This window comes from Trichechus manatus, unplaced genomic scaffold, assembly GCF_000243295.1.
Source record: "Trichechus manatus latirostris isolate Lorelei unplaced genomic scaffold, TriManLat1.0 scaffold00017, whole genome shotgun sequence".
Taxonomy (NCBI): domain Eukaryota; kingdom Metazoa; phylum Chordata; class Mammalia; order Sirenia; family Trichechidae; genus Trichechus; species Trichechus manatus.
In genome coordinates this window covers 18600743-18622041 of record NW_004443953.1, presented here as the reverse complement: position 1 = coordinate 18622041, position 21299 = coordinate 18600743, and the positions used below count along the sequence as shown (strand labels likewise).

The window sequence follows — 21299 nt, the reverse complement described above, 5'->3', positions numbered from 1 at the left end:
GGTTTAAACTGCCGACCTTTTGGTTAGCAGCCAAGCGCTTAACCACTGCATCACCAGGGCTCCTTAACTGTCATAAACTGAAAGCCCATTGAGAAAGAGTAAATTGATTGATGTGGGTATAAAATAGGTTGTACTTTTTACAGTTCTGTAATATTTTATTATAATTACTTTTCTTATTCTGTAAGAAATTTTTTTTTAACTTAACAAATTTTTTTAAATGTATTTGGGGAAAATGCTGTATAAATGAAAACTAACTTATGAATTCAATTGTGTATATATTGCAGCTAAGTGAAGGAGAGACAATCAAGCCATTTGAAAGCCCAGAGAATCCAAGTTATCCTGTAATCCATCGTCAGTATATTTACTTTTTATCTAGTAAGGAAAGTAAAGAAAAATTTATGAAGAATCCAATCAAATATATCCGCCAGCCCAAACCTAGGCCAACGATGCCTATTAGGATTGCAGTTGTGGGGCCTCCAAAATCTGGGAAAACGACAGGTGAGGGTGTGTTTGCCTTCATTTTCCTCAAGCATAAACTATTATGCTTGTGGATGCTTAAAACAGTGAAAAGTCTTGCCACTTCTCCAGGAAACCAACTATCAAAATTGACTCAAAAAGAGACAGAAAATGTAAATATACCAATAACACTGAAGAAAAGGCATTGAAAAGTGTGACCCCACTCCTAAACACCCCAGGATCAAATGGTTTTAGAAGAAACTTGTATCAAACTTTCAAAGAAGAGATAATTTCTATGTTTCTGTAAGCTTTTTCCAGAGCACTGAAAAACACAGGAAGCTTCCCAATTTATTTTTATTTTTTATTAAGAAATATAGTCCATATAATCAAAAAGGTATAAGAGAATACAAGTTCTTTTTAAATTAACCTAGCCCTGATACCAAAATCTAATGAAGGTAGTACAAGAAATTAAAACTTAATATCACTTATAAATATAGAATCAAATATCTAAATAAAATATTAGAAAATTGACTGTAATATATTAAAATATATTTGTATAATAAATTATATTAAAAGAGTATATTAATAGAACCTAGTATGTTAATAGATGAAAGGATAAAAAGCAATGATTAATCATTGCTGGAAAATGCATTTGATAAACTGTATTCCTATAATGTTTGAATTTTGTATAACTTTAGATTGTGTGTGTTTTTTTTTTTTTTAAAGGCAAATAGTCTAACAATAGTCTGGTTGTAGTTTTTCAAGATGGCATGAGAACAATGTGAACAGTGGTTGGTCGTGCAATGAGAATACAAGAGAAAGGACAAATAAACAAGCTCTTTCAAAGAAAAAAACAATAGGATTTAATGACTGACTGAATAGAAAAGGAAGAGGAGAAATAATGTCAGAGATTAACTTGTCACCAGGAATAATAGGGGGAGTTTTGTGTTCCAGCTCTTTAGCTGAAAAGAGGGAAAAATTTGTTTTGTCCATTTAAAATGTTTACCATGCAATAAATTAAAAAAAAAGTAAACTAAAAAAATAAATAAAATGTTTACCATGACAAAAGGGCCTTTAATAGTTGTATTCTAAATGTTCGCAATTTCTAAATTGTACATTTCTAAATATTCATATTTCCCAAGGAGAGTGGAACATTGACATTCGAAATAAAATCCCACATCCAGAGCAAAAGGTGAAAATAGAGACAAGGCAATCTGATTTCTCATTCTTTGTAGAAATAAGAAGTTATTTTTTTTAATTAGATGTCACATTTCAAAAGCTTAATTATTTTTAGAACTTTAAAAATATAGGTCTGATCCCATAGTTTGTGGCAAAGCTGAGGTTAAGGGCCCTGTGGCTATCATAGGGGCTTCCCCTTTGGGCGGCCCTGACTGTGGTCCCAGGTCAGTTAGTCCACATTCTCCGTGGGACAGGATGGGCTCCCATGTATGTCCTCTCCGCACTGCTGTCTCCAGGCAGTTCTCATAAACCACACATGACAGAGCATGGCCACATTTAATAATTACTAGACGCCATTGCTTCGGGTCTCACGTAGGGGAAGTAGAAACCAATATGAGCCCTGTTTCAGCCAATGGCGCTGTCTTTGTTATCTAGTGCTGGTATAACAGAAATACCACAAGTGAGCTTTAACAAAAAGAAATTTATTTTTTCACAGTTTAGGGGCCAGAAGTCTGAATTCAGGATGCCAGCTCTAGAGGAAGGCTTTCTCTGTCGGCTTGGAGGAAGGTCTTTGTCTCTTCTGAGCTTCTGCTCCTGGGCAATCTTCATGTTGCTTGGCATCTCTCTTCCCCCTTCTCTGCTTCTTTCGCTTGCTTGTTTAATCTCTTTTATATCTCAAAATAGATTGACTCAGGATACACCCTACTCTAATCCTGCTTCATTAACATAACAAAGACAACCCATTCCCAAATGGGATTATAACCACAATCATAGAGATTAGGATTTAAACACATATTTTGGGGGGGGAATATAATTCAATCCATAACATGCACCATCAATGTGACCTTGGACAAATCATTCCATTTTAGTGGGCTTCAGTTCACTCCTCTATAAAATAGGAGTTTCAATATCTGTTTCAGCCATCTGATGGAATAGTTGGAAATACCAAATAAGGTTACGGAAGAAAATTGGCCTCATAAGCTGTAAATCACTATAAAAATGTCAGGTATGCCATTATAATTTTTTTTAAGTATCTCTTAGAGGATTAACTGAAACCTAACTATATAGGTCCACCACCCATCTGTCGTGTGTCATCCATACATCATACTGGTGTGATGCTGAAAGCTATGCCACCAATATTTCAAATACCAGCAGGGTTACTCGTGGTGGACAGGTTTTAGCAGAGCTTCTAGACCAAGACAGACTAGGAAGAAAGGCTTAGCAATTACTTCCAAAAATAAGCCAATGAAAACCCTATGGATTGCAACAGAATATTGTCCAATAGATGGCACAGGACCAGGCAATGTTTTGTTCTGTTGTACATGGGGTCACCATGAGACAGAGCTGACTATGCTGTCCTGATTGCAGCATCATGTATGTAAATGGACAGATAGGTACAATGCACTGAAACAGGAATATTACATGGTTATTTTAAACATAATACCAAATGTTAGTACATACTGGATGCCTTGCAATAACCTCAAAAATATTGCTACTTTGTGCAAAAGAAAACACTTAAAGTTGATTTAGTTTTAAGAAAAAACCAGAGTTGACTCATTAACCAGATCCATCAATCACATACCTGAAGTATTAATAATGATTGACTCTAACAGCATTAATTCAGTAAAATGTGGCAATTTTAATTTTAAAAATTTCTTTGAGGAATGTGAAATTAGCTTACTGTTACTGTCATTAACTAGAGTCTGAAACTGAGGTTAACTGATGAATTTGTGAAATGAAATATTTTCAAAATTTTCATGTTTTTCAGTTGCCAAAAAAATTGCAAGTGAATATGGCTTAAAGCGCTTATCAATAGGAGATGCTTTACGTTATGTATTAAACAACCAGCCAGGAACAGAGCTGGCACTTATGTTAAATTGGCATCTTCATAAAGGAATGACAGCACCTGATGAACTGGCTATGCAAGCCTTAGAAATATGCCTGATGGACAGTGCAAGCAATACTGCAGGGTAAGTGAGTGGGGCTGGGGCAGGGGAGAGAGGAGTTAAGTCTTTCAAGAAATTGGTCACTAGGCAAAATTTTGGAAATCATGCAGTTTTGGAAATTTCATGCCAATATTTTAAAATCAAAGATCATTTTATGTATGTATTGCAGGTCAGTTCCTTGCCCTTAAACAATAGAATATAGGGTTTTTTTGCTCTTGAACGAACTGAGAGACAAGCTACTTAGTAGAGCTCCATTTTTCTCTGACTATGGATAGAAAACCAAAGCCAGGACAATGGCTACTCCACAATTGGGTAGGGAACGGAGACGTGAGATGGGAAAGGGTGAAGGCTCTTTTAAGTAGCTTGGCTACTAAATGTCTGTTGTGATGGCAGACTTTAAGTGCCCAGCATCAGCCCTCCTGGGCAGGGTCTTGCAAGATAGCTCCAGCCCAGCTGCCCCCTGCACCATGCACCTGGATCATGGCAGCCCTTTGCCCCACCATACAGTCAAAGTGCTGCTTGACCAACTGCTGGCTCCTTTTTGTGGTTGTCTACTGTCACGGGCATCACCAGGCAAGAGGCAGATACTTGCCTGATCTTCATGTTTGCCCCCAAATGCCTGCGGACACCTGTCAGGTTCTCCCCAAAACCCTCTGGCACTCTACTCTGGTAGCAGTACAAGACGCAATGGAAATACTCACTTCCCTACTAGAGGCTCTCTTGGGGCTCCCCCTCTTGGCCATTGGAGGAATCACTCCTTTCCCCTACAAGGAAGAAAAGGGAAACACCACCTCTATGAAGCCCCATCAAAGAACACCACCTCAAATGAATCCCCAGACATCACATATAGGCTGAGCAGGGAGACAACCCTGGTGTGGTGTGGGGTCCTCTTAGTCTGTGTTAGCACCATCACTCATTGTCCTCAGCTTTGGGGCCTTGGCTCCACTCTGAGGCAATAGGAAAAGCCCCATTAAACATCTTTTATTGAGTCACCAGTAACCAACCAGTTGCTCTTGAGTTAAGGGCATATATATTGTGACCCTATTGTGTGTCAGAATAGAACTGTGCTCCATAGAGATTTCAATAGCTGATTTTTTGGAGGTAGATCGCCAGAACTTTCTTCTGAGGCACTCCTGGGTGGATTCAGTCCACCACCTTTCTGTTAGCAGCCAATCTCATTAACCATTTGCACCACCCAGGGACTCTTTATTGAGTCACCAAAAAAAAATCCAAACCCCTTGCTGTTCAGTCGATTCCAACTCATAGCAACCCTATAGGACAGGGTAGACCTTGCCCCATGGGGTTTCCAAGGAGCAGCTGGTGGATTCAAACAGCCAACCTTTTGGTTAGCAGCCAAATGCTTACCCACTGGGCCACCAGGGCTCCTACTGAATTGTAGAGGGTTTTTAAAACACTGATGCCATAAACAATGACTGTCATCCATCCTACATTTGCCTAATTTTGAGGATCATTCAAGTGATCCTTTTGCAGGACAAAGAAGCCTTTCTTAATTAAAAAAAAAAAAATCAAAATTTCCAAATGTACATAGTTTCACATGATATTCTACTTAAATTTTTAAATGTCTCTTTAAGTGGTTATAATCTCTTTCTAATTTCTAAATTAGATTTAAATAAAATTGGTTTGCTTTTTTTTTCCTGGATTCTATTTGCTAGTCTTCTGTCTTTGTCTTTGTTGGGGGGGATAGCAAAGAATCAGCTCTTGGATTTGCTTATTATTTCTTTGGCTTTTCTTCTGGTTTAATTTTATTTCCTATTATTTACTGAATTTGTTTCAACTTTTATTTCTTCTTATCTTAGGACTTTTGTACTTTTTTCTAACTTCTTGAATTCCTTGTGTATATATTATTTCCAATTATGAGGACATTCACAAGCTATGAATTTATCTCTGTGTATTCACCTTTCCGGATAGCTGTGATTTTAACCCAATTGATTTTGATGTACATTCTCAATGAGTCAGAATCGACTAGAAGGCAACGGGTTTGGTTTTTTGTTTTAATAGTCCATTGGTGTCATTTGCATTTTCTTTTCCTCAAATACAAATTTAGGAGAGTGGATTTTTAAACTTCCAAAAAGATGAGGGCCTTATAAATTAATTTTTTCATATATTTCTAATTTCACTGTACTGTGTTAAAGAAGAGCTCAGCTGCTAACCAAAAGGTCAGCAGTTCAAATCCACCAGCTGCTCCTCAGAAACCTCATGGAGCAGTTCCACTCCATCCTATAGGGTCACTATGAGTGGGAATTGACAGCAATGGGTTTGTTTTTTTGGGTGCCAGGGAATAGAACTTTAAGAACGTCTGCTTGCTGCCCCATACAGTTTCCAAGGAGCGGCTGGTGGATTCAAACTACTGACCTTTTGGTTAGCAGCCAAGCTCTTAACTATAAAACTGTTCCGTTGATGATGGAAAGAAAGGAATATTCTGTGTACACTACATACAGTTCCTTAAATATATCTTTAATTTTTACCCCATCTCTTTTAGTTCTTTTTTTGTTTTTTTTTTCCTTATGACACTCCTGATGACACCCCTAAAATTTTGTGGATATTACTTTACTGCCTTCTGGTTTCTAGTGTTCCAGGGGATAATATCTGAAGCCACTAATTTTTTTTCCCTTTAGGAATGAGCTGTTTTGGCTTATATGTGTTTGTATTTTATTTGAAAATTTAACCAGGTGTGGGTGTCTTTTATTTATGGGATGTTGAGAACCTTTTAAATCTTCAGGCTTAAGTCTTTCTGTTCAACTCATGAAAATTCTAGTTCTCTGTATTAAAGAAACTCTGACACGTGCATAAGAGACATGAAAAAGGATACTCATTGAAGCACTGTTTATAATATGGGAAAAGAATTATTGTTAACTTTCCATCAAATGGAGAATGAATAAACTGCTGTTTATTTACACTGGAAAATTATTCTACAGTTTAAATGAATGCTGATTGAAAAAACCTGCAAAAGTATATAAACTGAGTGATAGTAACGTAAAATTTTAAACACTATAAACAATTATAGGTGTTGTTCATGGATACATATATATGTAAAAATAAGTATAAATACATGTTTGGGAATAATATATATCAACATTAAGTTGGTGATTACTCTGGACAGGTAGCAGTGCTCCTCCCTTACTGTCACTTTGGCCAAGAGACCTACATACTTGAGCTGTCTCTTCACTTTTCCCTTCTGTGCTCAACCATTGCTCCCCAGGGTACAGCCACTGGCCACACCCTGTGAAACCTAAGGCCTTGGTTCTGAACACAGGTAACTGACCTAGAATCCCCTTATTTACTCAAGGTTGTTTTATATTAGGAAACTCCTTGCCCTTCCCTGCCACTGATTTTTAATCAAGTCCTTGAACAGTTCTAATTTCAGTTATGAGGGAGCAGAGTCTGGAGTGTCACTTATTTTATTTTATTTTTTTAACCAGAAAAGGCTCTGGTTAAGCCCAGAAGAACTAGGTAGTGCCCGGCTACCACCACCAACCCCTCTGACTGGGATCACAATAGAGGGTCTCAGACAGATTGGGAGAAAAATGTAGAACAAAATTCAAATTCACAAGAAAGAACAAATTTACTGGTGTGACAGAGACTAGAGGAACCCCTGAGACTAGGGCCCCCAGTCACCCTTCTCAGAACTGAAGCCACTCCCAAAATTCACCTTTCAGACAAGGATTAGACAGGCCTATAAAACAAACAATAACACACGTGAGGAACTGCTTCTTAGATCAATCAAGTATATGAGAAATGGGCAATACCTGCCTGAAAGCAAAGATGAGAAGGCAGGAAGGGACAGGAAAACTAGACAAATGGAAACAAGGAACCTGGGGTGGAAAAGGGGAAAGTGCTGACACATCGCGGGGATTGCAACCAATGTCACAAAAAAAATTGTGTATAAATTTATGAATGAGAAAGTAATTTGCTCTGTAAACTTTCACCTAAAGCACGTGCGCACACACACACACAAAGGGCTCTGGGACTTAGGCAAATTGAGTTACCTCCTCCCTGATACTCAGCTTTGAATATACGGATCTCAATGAGGGCAACCCTGGTTGAGTCTCAGAGGTTTTATTACACCCTAACACTACCACAGTGCCCTGGCAACAAGTCCATCATTGTAGCTAGTATGCCAACCCAACTCACTGATGGTCTTTCTTGCCCTCGTTGACTCTCTGCTTCACTAAACATGATGTTCTTCTCCAGCCATTGAATCCTCCTGGTGACATGTCCAAAGCAAGCAAGTCAGACACTGTTCTACTGTGATGCATAAGGTTTTCATTGGCTAATTTTCAGAAGTAGATCATGAAACCTTTTGTCCTAGCCTGTCTTAATCTGGAAGCTCTGCGGAAAGCTGTCCACCATGGTTGACTTTGCTGATATTTCTCTATACTAAAAAACAACACACCCCGCCCATATATTTTCTCTATTAGGCTAGTCTAGCTATGTTAGTTTACAGTCCTCTCTGCCCATGAAACTTAGGACTAGTGCCTAGGGACTTAACTGGAGAGCTTTGAGGGAGGGTATCCTGTGAATTACTCCAACCAGCCATGACTACCAACCATCAACCGGCATGCCCAGCCAAGGTTCCCAAGTGGCTCTCTCCCATCTCAAAGTGAGCTGCTTGATTTTGGGGCAACTCCCTCAGAATGTGGTGACAGCCTTCATTCCTCCTCTCAGTTTGACAGTGACAATCTCATTACTTCAGACTCTCATTATCTCAGAGGATTTGCTAACTTAAATCCTCTTTGTCATTGCTTCTCAGAGGCATGATTGGTTCTGATGAAACGGTTCTTGCTCAGATATCATAGGGCTAGTCTTGCCAACTCTTCATCTCCCCTTGCACACTCTCAGCCTCCTCACAAAGCTTTTACTATGAAAGCAGCTCAGAATATAATTTTTCCCATATTTGCTTAGTTTCTTACTAAAAGACTCTTCACTAAGCAGCTGCTATGTTCCAGGTACAGTTGTAGTTGCTTTACATACCTGCTCTCCAATCTTTAAAACAACTCTATGGGTTAAATGGGAGCTCTGGTGGCACAGTGTTTAAGAGCTATGGCTGCTAACCAAAATGCTGGCAGTTCAAATTCACCAGCCGCTCCTTGGAAACCATATGGGGCAGTTCTACTCTGTCCTATAGTGTCGCTATGAGTTAGAATCGACTCAACAGCAACAGTAAAAATGGGTTACATGTAATTTCCCATATCTTACTGAAAACTGAGGCTCAGAGAGGTGAAATCAGGTTTCAAATCTAGGTCTATCTGCCTCTAAAGCCTATATTCTTTCCACTGTTTCATGCTTGGAATAATAGCACCAGTTGACTAACAGAATATTCAAGGCATTATGTGTGTTAGCTCTCAAATTATGCTAAAACCTAGCTCTGTGGTCTAAGTATTCGAATTCAGAGCTCTCTCCTATCCCCACTTTCTGAGCAGAGTCTGTACATATGCTGCCCACCTCCTGATTCTTGGGCTGACTGAGGGTAAAGATGTAGAGATGAAGAGGGTGAAAGGCAAAGAAGATACATTGAGTTACATAAGGAAAGGCAGGGGGCTACTCAGAAAGAGAGAGACTGCTTCTGGAAGGCAGAAGGAAAGATATGAGAGAAAAGAAATCTGGAATTTTTATTTTCAAGTTTCTCCTTGTTAGCGTTGTCATCGATGGATACCCCGTAACTCAGTATCAAATGAATCTCTTGGAAGCCAGGACAATCATTCCCATGATCATCTTTGAGTTGGATGTGCCTTCCAAGGAGATTTTCAAAAGATTGTTCCTGGAAAAAAAAAAGGAACAGAGGTAATGTACATGATAAAAAACAATGATAAAGAAATGAAGTTTAATCAGCCAGGAAAAAAAGACATGTCTTTAACAGCGTTTTCCATTTGTTCCCTGTTTCTCTGTTAGCTTTCCTTATCCCTTGCACAATAGTGCACAGATTACAGCTGTCAAGAACTCAAAGCACCGAAAAAATGTTGATGAGATTAGGCAATATTATCAAGAACAACATCAGAACTGGTATGTGATTGATGGATTTCACAGCAAATGGTGGGTATGGAATGAAGTCATAAAGAACATCCAAATGGTGAATAAATGTATCCAGACGTACCTGGAAAGAATAAAATCAGGTAAGAAATAGAAATAAAATACAAATTTAAAGTCTATACATGCTTGATTCATGTTACTGTAATTTGATCAGCTTGAACATTTATTCCCACAATCATAATCAGTGTTTTAAATATATCCAAAAACCAAACCAGTTGTTGTTGAGTCGATTCTGACTCATGGTGGCCTCATATGTGTCACAGAATTTTCAATGGCTGATTTTTCAGAAGTATATCACCAGGCATTTCTTCTGAGGTGCCTCTGGGTGGACTTGAACCTCCCATCTTTTGGTTAGCAGCCCATCACATTAACTGTTTGCACCATCCAGGGACTCCATTTTAAATATATGGCACTATCCAGTTGTTGTGAGCACACATTTATTTGTTCTAATTACTGACTCACTAAACAAGCTATCATTTATGGAATGCCTTGTGAACCTAGCACATAAAAATTATACATGGTTTCTCCCTAGAAGAGCTTCTAGTATTTGGAATTCCACATAAGAAGCTATTTTACGGAATGCTTGCAGTAACTGTATGGGGGCAGTGGTCTATGGAATGACACATGGCAAAATTCTGTTTAGGAACCTGGAATTAAAATTATTACAATTTACATTCATTGTGATATGATGTGAATGTTGAGTGTACAGAAAAACTAAACTCCAGCACTGAAATGTCTTTTAATCTGTATTTGAAATCTGTGAAGGAAGATGTTTGATTGTATATTCCTATTAAAGTTTCTTGACGTTTCCCCAAAATAAACCAGATAGAAGTTACCTACATCTGACATCTCTAAGAGTGATGACTTCAAATAAGTTATCTATAAGAAGTCTCACAGACATGTGTTTGATGACTTTGGAAACTGCAGAGAAGATATAACATGGTATGAGGGAGCAACGTGACTAAGAATGTTATACAAGGAAGAACGCAGTGAGGATTCTGATACTCATTGCATTGTTGTATTCCTATATGGAGCCCTGGTGGTGCAGAGGTTAAGAGCTTGTCCTCTAACCAAAAGTCTGACAGTTCCAATCCACCAGCTGCTCCTTGGAAACCCTATGGGGTAGATCTACTCTGTCCTATAAAGTCGCTATGAGTCAGAATTGACTTGACTCGATGGCGACAGGTTTGGTTTTTTTTTTTGGTTCATATGTAAAGAATGAATAACTATGTATGAATGCAAATGTCTAAGAAAAAAGTTTGAAAAGGATACAAACCCAACAGTGATTACCTCTCAGGAGGGATGTTAGAATGAGAAGATGGGGATGTAAATAGAAATTTTTACTTTTTACTCTATTTTTGGAATTTTACAATGTGTATGCATTTGTATAGTGCTTGCGTAACTGAATTGTTAATTTTTAAAAATCATTGTGTTTTCTACAAAAAAAAAATTATATGTATATATAACTAACAGTAGTTAATTTGTTACTAACAGGAAAAGCTGCCTGCATTGACAAGTTATGTATCACACCACAAGAGCTGATTTCTCGCCTCGGAGAATTTGGACAGTTCTGTCCTGTCAGCCTGGCAGAATCATACGAATTGTTTGATTGCTCTCTAACTAAGTCGTTGGAATTTGCAGCGGAGTTCAGGGGCCACTATTATAAAATGGATTCTCAGGAAAAACTGAATGTAAGTTTGTTCCTAACTCCAAATATTTACTGAGGTAAGAAAATGTCTTATCTTGGAATTCATCAGATAGGACCAGGAGTCCCATTATTAGAATCTGGAACTCTGGGACCAGTAAGGCAACTCAGAGATTGTTCATGAGACTGCATCCCACAAAGCAGAAGTCCACGGTCACTGGTGGGCCCCGGACCTGGGCCAGCCTAACAGGAAGGGAGACCCAACAGTGAGCCCCACTGATGGAGGTGAGTGTTTGGGCTCAGCCTGCAGGCAGGCATTCAGGGGGACCTTCTCCAAGGGCTGCAGAAGGGAAGTCAAAGGCAGTAGAAATGAAGCAAGAGTTGACATATGTCTCCTGTGCTCTTAAAAATTCTCTATTACTGAAATTCCTTGTGTGCTTTATATTTCTGTTTAAATGAAACAGAATATAGATTCGTATACTATAATGTCCATAATTCAATGATATACAAAAGTTGGCAGCTGAAAATAATAATGAAGGCTAAACAGATGCCTCTGAACAACCTATTTTCCTCTGGAGGATCAGATTTTTGTGGGGGGAATGAGGGATCCCTTCATTAAGGGGGCATTTATTTCTTCCTGCTTATTTAAATGGTAATCACAGAATTTTAAAACTGCAAGTGACATGAGAATTCATGTATCTGGATCAAACCAGAAAAAAACAAACCCGTTGCCGTCGAGTCAATTCCAACTCATAGCGACCCTATAGGACAGAGTAGAACTGCCCCATAGGGAACCACCCCCAAGGAGTGGCTGGTGGATTCAGTGGCCAGACCTTTTGGTTAGCAGCCAAATGCTTAACCACTGCGCCACCACAGCTCTGTATCTCGTCCATCCCCTCCATTTTACAGAGTGCTAGCCAAAGCCAGAGAAATTAACTCACCTGCCAAGGGCATGCAGCTAATTAGTTATACTGCAGGACAGGAAGACCAGCCAGCCAGTATTCTCCAGTGCCTGGCACACAGTAGGGGCTCAACAAATATTTTTTGTATGAATGAATGAGTGAATTTTATTGGGAGAAACCTTAGATGTGATCACTTGCGAGTATTACTATAAGGAACTTCCAACCAGGGCAGAAGTTATCATAGTGCAGATAGGAGCTCTCATGTGGTTTGAAGGGCAGGACATTGCTACTGAAAAAGGGGAGAATGGCTGGAGATTCTCAAATGATGTTTGATTCGGTGTTTAGGACTCCTGTTTTAAATGGTCTTCCTACTATAATTCTTTTTTAATAGAAATTCTTGGAGAACCCAGAACTGTATGTGCCTCCATTAGCACCTTATCCACTCCCATCTCCTGACATGATCCCCAAAAGGTTGACACTATCAGAGCTGAAGTGTCGATTCCCTAAGTGTGCTGAGCTCCAAGGATACTGTCCAGTGACCTACCAGGATGGAAAACAAAGGTAAAGTTCTTACCCTCGTGGAAATATGGAATGATACCTCCACTGAGAATAAGTCGTTCATGAAATAATCTTAACATCTTGATCAAAAATTCCCTATTGTTTAATTGAAAACTATTTCTTCCTCCAATTGCATAGGTAGAAAAATAAAACATTTGTTGACATTTTTATTTACACAATATTGCATATTAATTATACATTTGATTTTTATATGTGTCTTTTAGATATGAAGCCCTAATACCTGGTAACATTAACTGTGCTTTAGAATATCGTGATCGTATATATATTTGTGAGACTGAGGAAAAACTCCAGAAATTTTTCAGGTGAGATTATTCAGTAAGTCACAAATAATTTCTATCGACTATCTCCTATGCTCTATGTACCATACTCGGATCTAGGAGGATATATCTGTATCTATACCTATAATCACTAGTAATTATCAATGCATCCTGATTGCATGTTAGGTCAATTTCAGACTGCAGAACTTGGTAAAAATCTTCAATTTCTTCATCTTTGGCCTCAGTGGTTGGTGTGTAAATAATAGTCATATTAACTGGTCTTCCTTGTAGGCTTATGGATACTATCCTATTACTGACAGCGTTGTACTTCGGGATAGATCTTGAAATGTTCCTTTTGATGATGAATGTAATGCCATTCCTCTTCAAGTTGTCATTCTAGGCATAGTAGACCATATGCTTGTCTGATTCAAAATGGACAATTCCAGTTCATTTCAGCTCACTAATGCATAGGATATCAATGTTTATGCATTCCATTTCATTTTTGATTTTCAATTTTCCTAGATTCATACTACATACATTCCAGGTTCCTATTATTAATAGATGTTTGCAGCTGTTTCTTCTCATTTAAGTCGTGCCACATCAGCAAATGAAGGTCCCAAAAGCTTGACTCCATCCATGTCATTAAGGTTGACTCTACTTTGAGGAGGCAGCTCTTCCCCAGTGGTCTTCTGACTCCCTTCCAACCGGGGGGGCTCATCTTCCAGCACTATATCAGACAATGTTCTGCTACTATTCATAAGCTTTTCACTGGCTAATTCTTTTCAGAAGTAGACTGCCGGGCCCTTCTTCCTAATCTGTCTTAGTCTTGAAGCTCAGCTGAAACCTGTCCACCATGGGTGACCGTGCTGGTATTTGAATAGCTTCCAGCATCACAGCAACACACAAGCCCCACAATATGACAAACTGACAGATGCATGATGCATGATCGAACATGCAGTCAGGATGCATTGATAATTACTGGTGATTGGAATGCGAATGTTGGAAACAAAGAAGAAGGGCTAGTAGTTGGAAAGTATGCCTTGGTGTTAGAAACAATGCCAGAGATCGCATGATTGAATTTTGTAAGACCAACGACTTCTTCACAGCAAACACCATTTTTTACCAACATAAACAGCAACTATACATGTGGACCTCACCAGATGGAATACACAGGAATCAAATCGACTACATCTGTAGAAAGAAATGATGGAAAAGCTCAATATCGTCAGTCAGAACAAGGCCGGGGGCCAACTGTGGAACAGACCATCAATTGCTCATATGTAAATTCAAGCTGAAGCTGAAGAAAATTAGAACAAGTCCACAAGAGCCAAAGTACGACCTTGAGGGTATCCTACCTCAATTTAGAGACCATCTCAAGAATATATCTGATGAGCTGAACACTAATGACCAAAGACCAGATGAGTTGTGGAATGACATCAAGGAAATCATACATGAAGCAAGAGGTCATTAAAAAGACAGGAGAGAAAGAAAAGACCAAAATGGATGTCAGAAGAGACTCTGAAACTTGCTCTTGAACGTTGAGTAGCTAAAGCAAAAGGGAAGAAATAATGAAGTAAAAGAGCTGAACAGACAATTTCAACGGACGGCTTGAGAAGACAAAATAACGTATTATAATGTTACCTGCAAAGAGCTGGAGATAGAAAACCAAAAGGGAAGAATACACTTGGCATTTCTGAAGCTGAAAGAACTGAAGAAAAAATTCAAGCCTCGAGTTGCAATAGTGAAGGATTCTATGGGGAAAATACTAAATGACGCAGGAAGCATCAAAAGAAGATGGAAGCAATACAAAGAGTCATTATACCAAAAAGAAATGGTCAACGTTCAAGCATTTCAGGAGGTAGCATATGATCCTGGTACTGAAGGAAGAAGTCCAAGCTGCATTGAAGGCATTGGCGAAAAACAAACCTCTAGAATTCACAGAATATCAATTGAGATGTTTCAGCAAAGGATGCAGCACTGGGAAGTGCTCACTTATCTATGCCAAGAAATTCAGAAGACAGCTACCTGGCCAACCAACTGGAAGAGATCTATATTTATGCCTATTCCCAAGAAAGGTGATTTTACTGAATGTGGAAATTATTGAACAATATCATTAATATCACATGCAAGTAAAATTTTGCTGAAGATCATTCAAAAGCAGCTGCAGCTGCATATCAACAGGGAACTTCCAGAAATTCAAGCTGGATTCAGAAGAGGATGTGGAACAAGGGATGTCATTGCTGACGTCAGGTAGATCCTGGCTGAAAGCAGAGAATACCAGAAAGATGTTTACCTGCGTTTCATTGACTGTGCAAAGGCATTCGACTCTGTGGATCATAACACATTATAGATAACATTTCGAGGAATAGGAATTCCAGATCACTTAATTGTGCTCATGAGGAACCTGTACAAAGATCAAGAGGCGACTGTTTGAACAGAACAAGGGGATACTGTGTGGTTTAAAGTCTGGAAGGATATGCATCAAGTTTGTATCCATTCACCATACCTATTCAATCTGTATACTGAGCAAATAATCCCAGAAGCTGGACTCTCTGAAGAACAGGGCATTAAGATTGGAGGAAGACTCATTAATAACCTGCGTTATGCTGATGACACAACCTTGCTTGCTGAAAGTGAAGAGGACTTGAAGCACTTACTTATGAAGATCAAAGACTACAGCCTTCAGTATGGCTTACACCTCAACATAAAGAAAACAAAAATCCTTACAGCTGGACCATTAAGCAACATCATGACAAACAGAGAAAAGATTGAAGTTGTCAAGGATTTCATTGTACTTGGATCCACCTCATGGAAGCAGCAGTCAAGAAATCAAAAGATGTATTGCATTGGGCAAATCGGCTGCAAAAGACCTCTTCAGAGTGTTGAAAACAAAGATGTCACCTTGAGGACTAAGGTGTGCCTGACCTAAGCCATGGTGTTTTCAGTTACCTCATATGCTTGCGAAAGCTGGACAATGAATAAGGAAGACCGAAGAATTGATGCATTCAAATTGTGGTGTTGGTAAAGAATATTGAATATGCCATGGACTGCTAAAAGAATGAACAAATCTGTCTTGGAAGAAGTACAACCAGAATGCTGCTTAGAAGCAAGGATGGCAAGACTATGTCTCACATACTTTGGACATGTTATCAGGAGGGATCTGTCCCTGGAGAAGGATATTGTGCTTGGTAAAGTAGAGGGTCAGCAAAAAAGAGGAAAACCCTCGACGAGAGAGATTGACACAATGGCTGCAACAATGGACTCAAGCATAACAAGGATTGTGAGGATGGTGCAGGACCGGGCAGTGTTTCGTTCTGTTGTACATAGGGTCGCTATGAATTGGAACCGACTCAATGGCACCTAACAACAACAACAACAATACCTGTAAGGAACACTGGTGGCGCAATGTTTAAGGGCTCAGCTGCTAACTGAAAGGTTGTTGGTTCGAACCCACCCAGTGACTCTGTGAAAGAAGGACTTGGCGATCTGTTTCCATAAAGATTACAGCCTAGAAAACACTAAGGAGCAGTTCTTCTCTGTTACATGGGGTCACTATAAGTTGGAATTGACTCAGCAACACACAACAACATCTATACCTATATATATTCAGAGAAAAATCCTGTCCAAAATAATATGGCCTGGACTCTGGTGTTAGGATAGAGAGAAGTGAACCAATTTGAGAGATATTTAGTAGGTAGAATCAACAGGCCTGGATGACTGATTGGTTGAGGGCCTGAGAGAGGGAGGGAGAGAAGTCAAAGATGAATTCTGGGTCTTTGGTTTGGGTCAGAGAAGAGGGTTGTGGTATCATTCCTCAGGTAGGGAACACTGGAAGAGAAGCTGTTTTGCAGGAAAAGAGGAACCACTCAGTTTGAAGCATACTTCATTTGAAGTAATTGTGGTAGGCAGTTCAATATACATTTCTGGCACTCAGGGAACAGGTCACTCCCAGAAACAGATGTGTTTGAGCTCACCCAAAGAGTGATGTGAAAAAGCAGAGGGCTTAGGACCAAGCCCTGAGGAACACCAACATATAAATGTCAGAGGAGACTGAAAAAGAAGAATCCACGGAGAGGTGAAAGGAGAGCCAGGATGGGGAGGCTCCATGTAGGCCTACGGAGAGAGACTGTCTCTAGGAGGGCGTGGCCAATGGTTTTATATGCTGCTTAGAGGTCAAGCAAGACAGGGGCTGAAAAGCCCGTCAGACTTAGGTTGTACAGGTCATTGGTGATCTTGGCAAGAACAGTTTCAGTAGAGTGAGGTGAGTGGAAGCCAATTACAAAGCACTGAGGAGTAGATGAGAGGTGAGGAAATTAAGAGTCTGCCTGTAGTTCACATGTTACAAATGCAGATGCCTATAAGTGCCCAAAAGGTTAAAGTTCATGAGGGAAGCAGGTCAGAAGTGAAAAGGTACGCAGTAAATAGTGGGGGCTGCTGCAAACTTGAGGGCACACGGCCCCACTAACGTGCAGCGGCTATTCATTTGTTGCCAGACATTTCTGTTTTTCACAAGACACTAGAAACCCAAATTTCTTTTTTAAATTTTCTGATTTTTAAGCATTCATGACTGATTCAGTTTTTTAAAAAATATTATGTGGGTTAAATCACATCTGCAAATGGAGTTTGCGCAGTAGTTGGCGATCTCTAGTGAAGCACGCAGTTTGAAGAAGTTTAACTATAAACAAGAAGAGACGTTAGTTTCTGGCAGGGATATAGAATTGAAAGAGTGAGGATTGTTTTGTTTTGTTTTTTTAACTGGGTAAGTATGAGCATATTTAAGTGCAGATGCATGCAAAGGATCCAAATGAAGGAAATGCCAAAAACGAGAGGGAGAGGAGAAAAAAGGAGAGGGGAGAATGAGTGAGCAGATTTGGGCTCAGGTGAAGTTGGTGGCCATGAATTTCAAGGAGCCTCAATCTTCCCACTTGTATAGTTTTCTTCAGTGGAGAAAAACAGGTAGTGAACTTTGTCTTTTCTTGTATATCTATGTTCTTATGTACACATAAGTACATTTGTGAGCATGCATCTAATGAACTTTGTGTTCTTAGGTCACCACTGAAATATTGGAATCAGAAACTTCCATACAAACTTCCCCCATTAAAGGAACCGATATTTCTTACTAGTCTTCCTTTGCCTGGATACCTGGAACAGGTTCAGTTGCATCATTTTCTGTGTATATATATTAGAAGAGTACAATATCTCTTCCTTAACAATTTTTATTTCAGTAACAACGAAAGTCAAAGCGGAGTACTCTGATTTTAAGCTGCAAATTCACTCTTAACCTATTTTCTTTGTGTAACTGTTATAAATAAAATGTGAAAAGTCCCTGCTTCCATAGCTAATTCCCATATATCTGTACTAAGAAAGGGTAGATCATTATGAAATTCTTTACATTTCACATGGATGTGTAATTTAGTTCTTATTTTTTTTAGTTTTGATGTCTGTAAAACATTTCCATACTCTGATATACGCAGATTCAGCCTGTAAGAGGTTCATTAGCTGCTCAAAAGAGCTGAGTTGCGTGCTGCTACAACAAAACCATGAGGCCCATATTTTGCACTAAATCCAGACGAAGCTGCCTACTCAAGCTACATCTTATTCATCCAAATATACCAGCTACCATTAAATTGATTCCAACTTACAGAGATCTCATATGTATCAGAGTAGAACTGTGCTCTATAGGGTTTTCAATGGCTGATTATTTTTGGAAGTAGATCACCAGGCCCTTTTTCTGAGGTGCCTCTGGGTGGACTTGAACTGCCAATCTTTCAGTGAGCAGCTGAGCATATTAAACATTTACACCACCCAGGGACTCTTATCCAAATATAAGTCTTCTGAAAAAAGAGCTAAACTTATTAGTAGCCATTTTTAAAATAGTAGCTATTTTAAAAGTTATTTGAAAACAAATAAATGCCTAAAATAAATGCCTAAAGCATTTTCTCACAATTCTTCACCACCTCCCCCTTTTTTCAACTCGCATAGACATTTAGTCTTCAGTTTGGTTTACATCAAAATGCAAAGTGAGGCTCACCCAGAGAGGAGTATTCTCACAAAGGAGGGTCTCCTGCCTTTGTCCACTCTGGGCTCCAGACTGCAGTGATAACTGTGGTCTCTGGAATTCCTCGTCGGGTGGCCGAGGGTCCTGAGAGTTGAAGGCAATCTGGCCAGTTCTGAGCATTGAAGCAGAGATGGGATAAGGCAACCCAAAGCCCTTTTTTTGTTTGTTTGGTTTTGGTTTTTTACTCTTCTTTTTTAACTTTTTATTATGGAAAATGTCAAACATATATAAAAAATAGAATTGTGTAATGAAGCCCATGTAGCCATCACCCAACTGGCCATAAGCCAATTTGTAATTTGCATCTTTCTTAATCAAATTTTGGGTTTCTATTCTGTTGGCTATATGGTCATCTAACTATCCTTATAACTCTCCTCCCCAGCCCCAGAGGCCATTTGATGTAAAGAATAGCATTATCTATATACCACTAAACCAAACTCAAATATACACATGATTTAAATTGTTCCCGCCTACAGGGTATTGCCACTTCTCTAATTAAAGCAATGAATGCAGCAGGATGCGTAAAACCCAAATTCCCCTTCTTAAGCGTAAAGAGATCTGCGCTACTATTTATAGCACTTCATCTAAAAGGTATGTCTTTTTTTAAATGATATACTACACAGAACTAATGTAACATTATATATGAGAAAAAGGGTTGTTGAGCTGGATTGGTGTGTGATTGGGTGTGTTTGTGTTGGTGGCAAATATTTTAATGAAAATATCAAAACTGAGTCTCTAGTTCTTAAAGCATGGACAATGAGTAATATAGTCAGCTCTCAAAAAAATTCATACAATAGAGGAAGGTGAATAGAGGCAATTATGACCTAAAATAGAATAATCCACAAATCTTATTTGGGATATGGATATCTTCTCAACTATAGCTACACAACTTAAACATACATATAGTTCTCTTTCTCTTTAATGACTCGCCGATTTAACAAAAAATATTTACAGTTGTATAAAATTTTCTACAGCATTTAATCCCAAAGGTTCTGAATATACACGAAAGAAATATAAGAAGAAGATGGACCAGTTTATAGAACGATGTGAACTCATAACATACCTGGGTACCAAGATGACCAGAAAATACAAGGAACCTCAATATAGAGCCATTGATTTTGATCATAAATTACAGATCTTTCTCTCTCTCAGAAATATAGACCCAGTTAATGGATAGTTTGCTTCAGGAACCACAGTCTGAGTCTCAAGAGTTATCCCAAAGAGGGAAGTGGAAGTAGACTGAAAACCTGGCCATCTGTGATGTGCTCTTCCCTCCTGAGTGGCATCTCACAGCTGCCAGACTTTAAATGGATTCGAAGCTCTGCTAGCCAGGAAGGAGTGTTCTTCTGTATGCATAGATTTTAATGTAACTTTAATGTTTGTTGCTTGTTCCCTAAACTTTGATGCTTAAAAAAAAAAAAAAGGAATAGTCATTACATTTGGAATTCCATTTAGAATATTTAAGCAATTTATTTTATTTAATAAATTTGTTGTTTTCCTGTTTTAACATTTTCAGTAGAAAAATCAGTCTCTGTTAAAGAAAATTTCTCACTAAATGTTAGAAAGCTCCAAGAAACAAAATAAACATTGATATACATAAAACAAATATTGGTTATACTTTTAACATACAGAATTATTTGTAAACATTGTGAAATAAGACACTTTATCATTTTTCTAACACACCTATTAATAAATGGATTTTGCAATAAATGACTGGCTGACTCTTAAGTATTCATAAAACATACTTTGCACATTATTTTGTAATTAGAAACCACCTGAAATTTGAAGAAAGATGAAATCTAGAGAGTCTTATGTGACATCTATCAAAAAGTATATGCTAGAGGAATATTTACTACATTGAATTTGAATGAGATTTTTTAAATAAGATTATCAGTTTTTCAGAAAGAGTATAAAAGGTCTAGAATATGAAACAGCAAGATTGGCTGTTTAAAAAATCAAAAGTATCAGCATTAAGTGTATAACCTTGGGTAAATCTCAATTTCTCTGAGCCTCAGTTTCTTAATCTCTAAAATGAGTGATTTAGCTCTTTGATCCCTCTAATTTCAACCAAACCAGGTCTCTATATGGTGTGTCTAGAAGTCATTTTCACTGCAATCAAAACCATAATCTCACCCACGGAGGAGAGGAGCCCCCATTTCACAGACTCTAAAACAAAAAGTAATGTTGTTATTAGGTGCTGTGGAGTCGGTTCTGACTCATGGCGACCCTATG

The 21299-nt window shown here is 38.6% G+C and overlaps 1 protein-coding gene across 2 annotated transcripts in view; it reads left to right on the top strand.

Annotated features, from left to right (window-relative positions):
* The window catches only part of AK9 (adenylate kinase 9), a 135442-nt gene extending 115118 nt beyond the window's left edge, over nucleotides 1-20324 (top strand). For both annotated transcript variants that reach the window (XM_023727645.1, XM_004372457.2), the window contains 10 exons: nucleotides 285-498; nucleotides 3404-3605; nucleotides 9237-9383; nucleotides 9492-9712; nucleotides 11124-11320; nucleotides 12568-12737; nucleotides 12959-13057; nucleotides 18061-18163; nucleotides 19544-19658; nucleotides 20042-20324. In XM_023727645.1, coding sequence (XP_023583413.1) covers nucleotides 285-498; nucleotides 3404-3605; nucleotides 9237-9383; nucleotides 9492-9712; nucleotides 11124-11320; nucleotides 12568-12737; nucleotides 12959-13057; nucleotides 18061-18163; nucleotides 19544-19658; nucleotides 20042-20244 — 1671 coding nt within the window. In that variant the 3' untranslated portion in view covers nucleotides 20245-20324. The remainder of the gene's footprint in view (nucleotides 1-284; nucleotides 499-3403; nucleotides 3606-9236; nucleotides 9384-9491; nucleotides 9713-11123; nucleotides 11321-12567; nucleotides 12738-12958; nucleotides 13058-18060; nucleotides 18164-19543; nucleotides 19659-20041) is intronic.
* The last annotated feature ends 975 nt before the right edge of the window (nucleotides 20325-21299 follow it).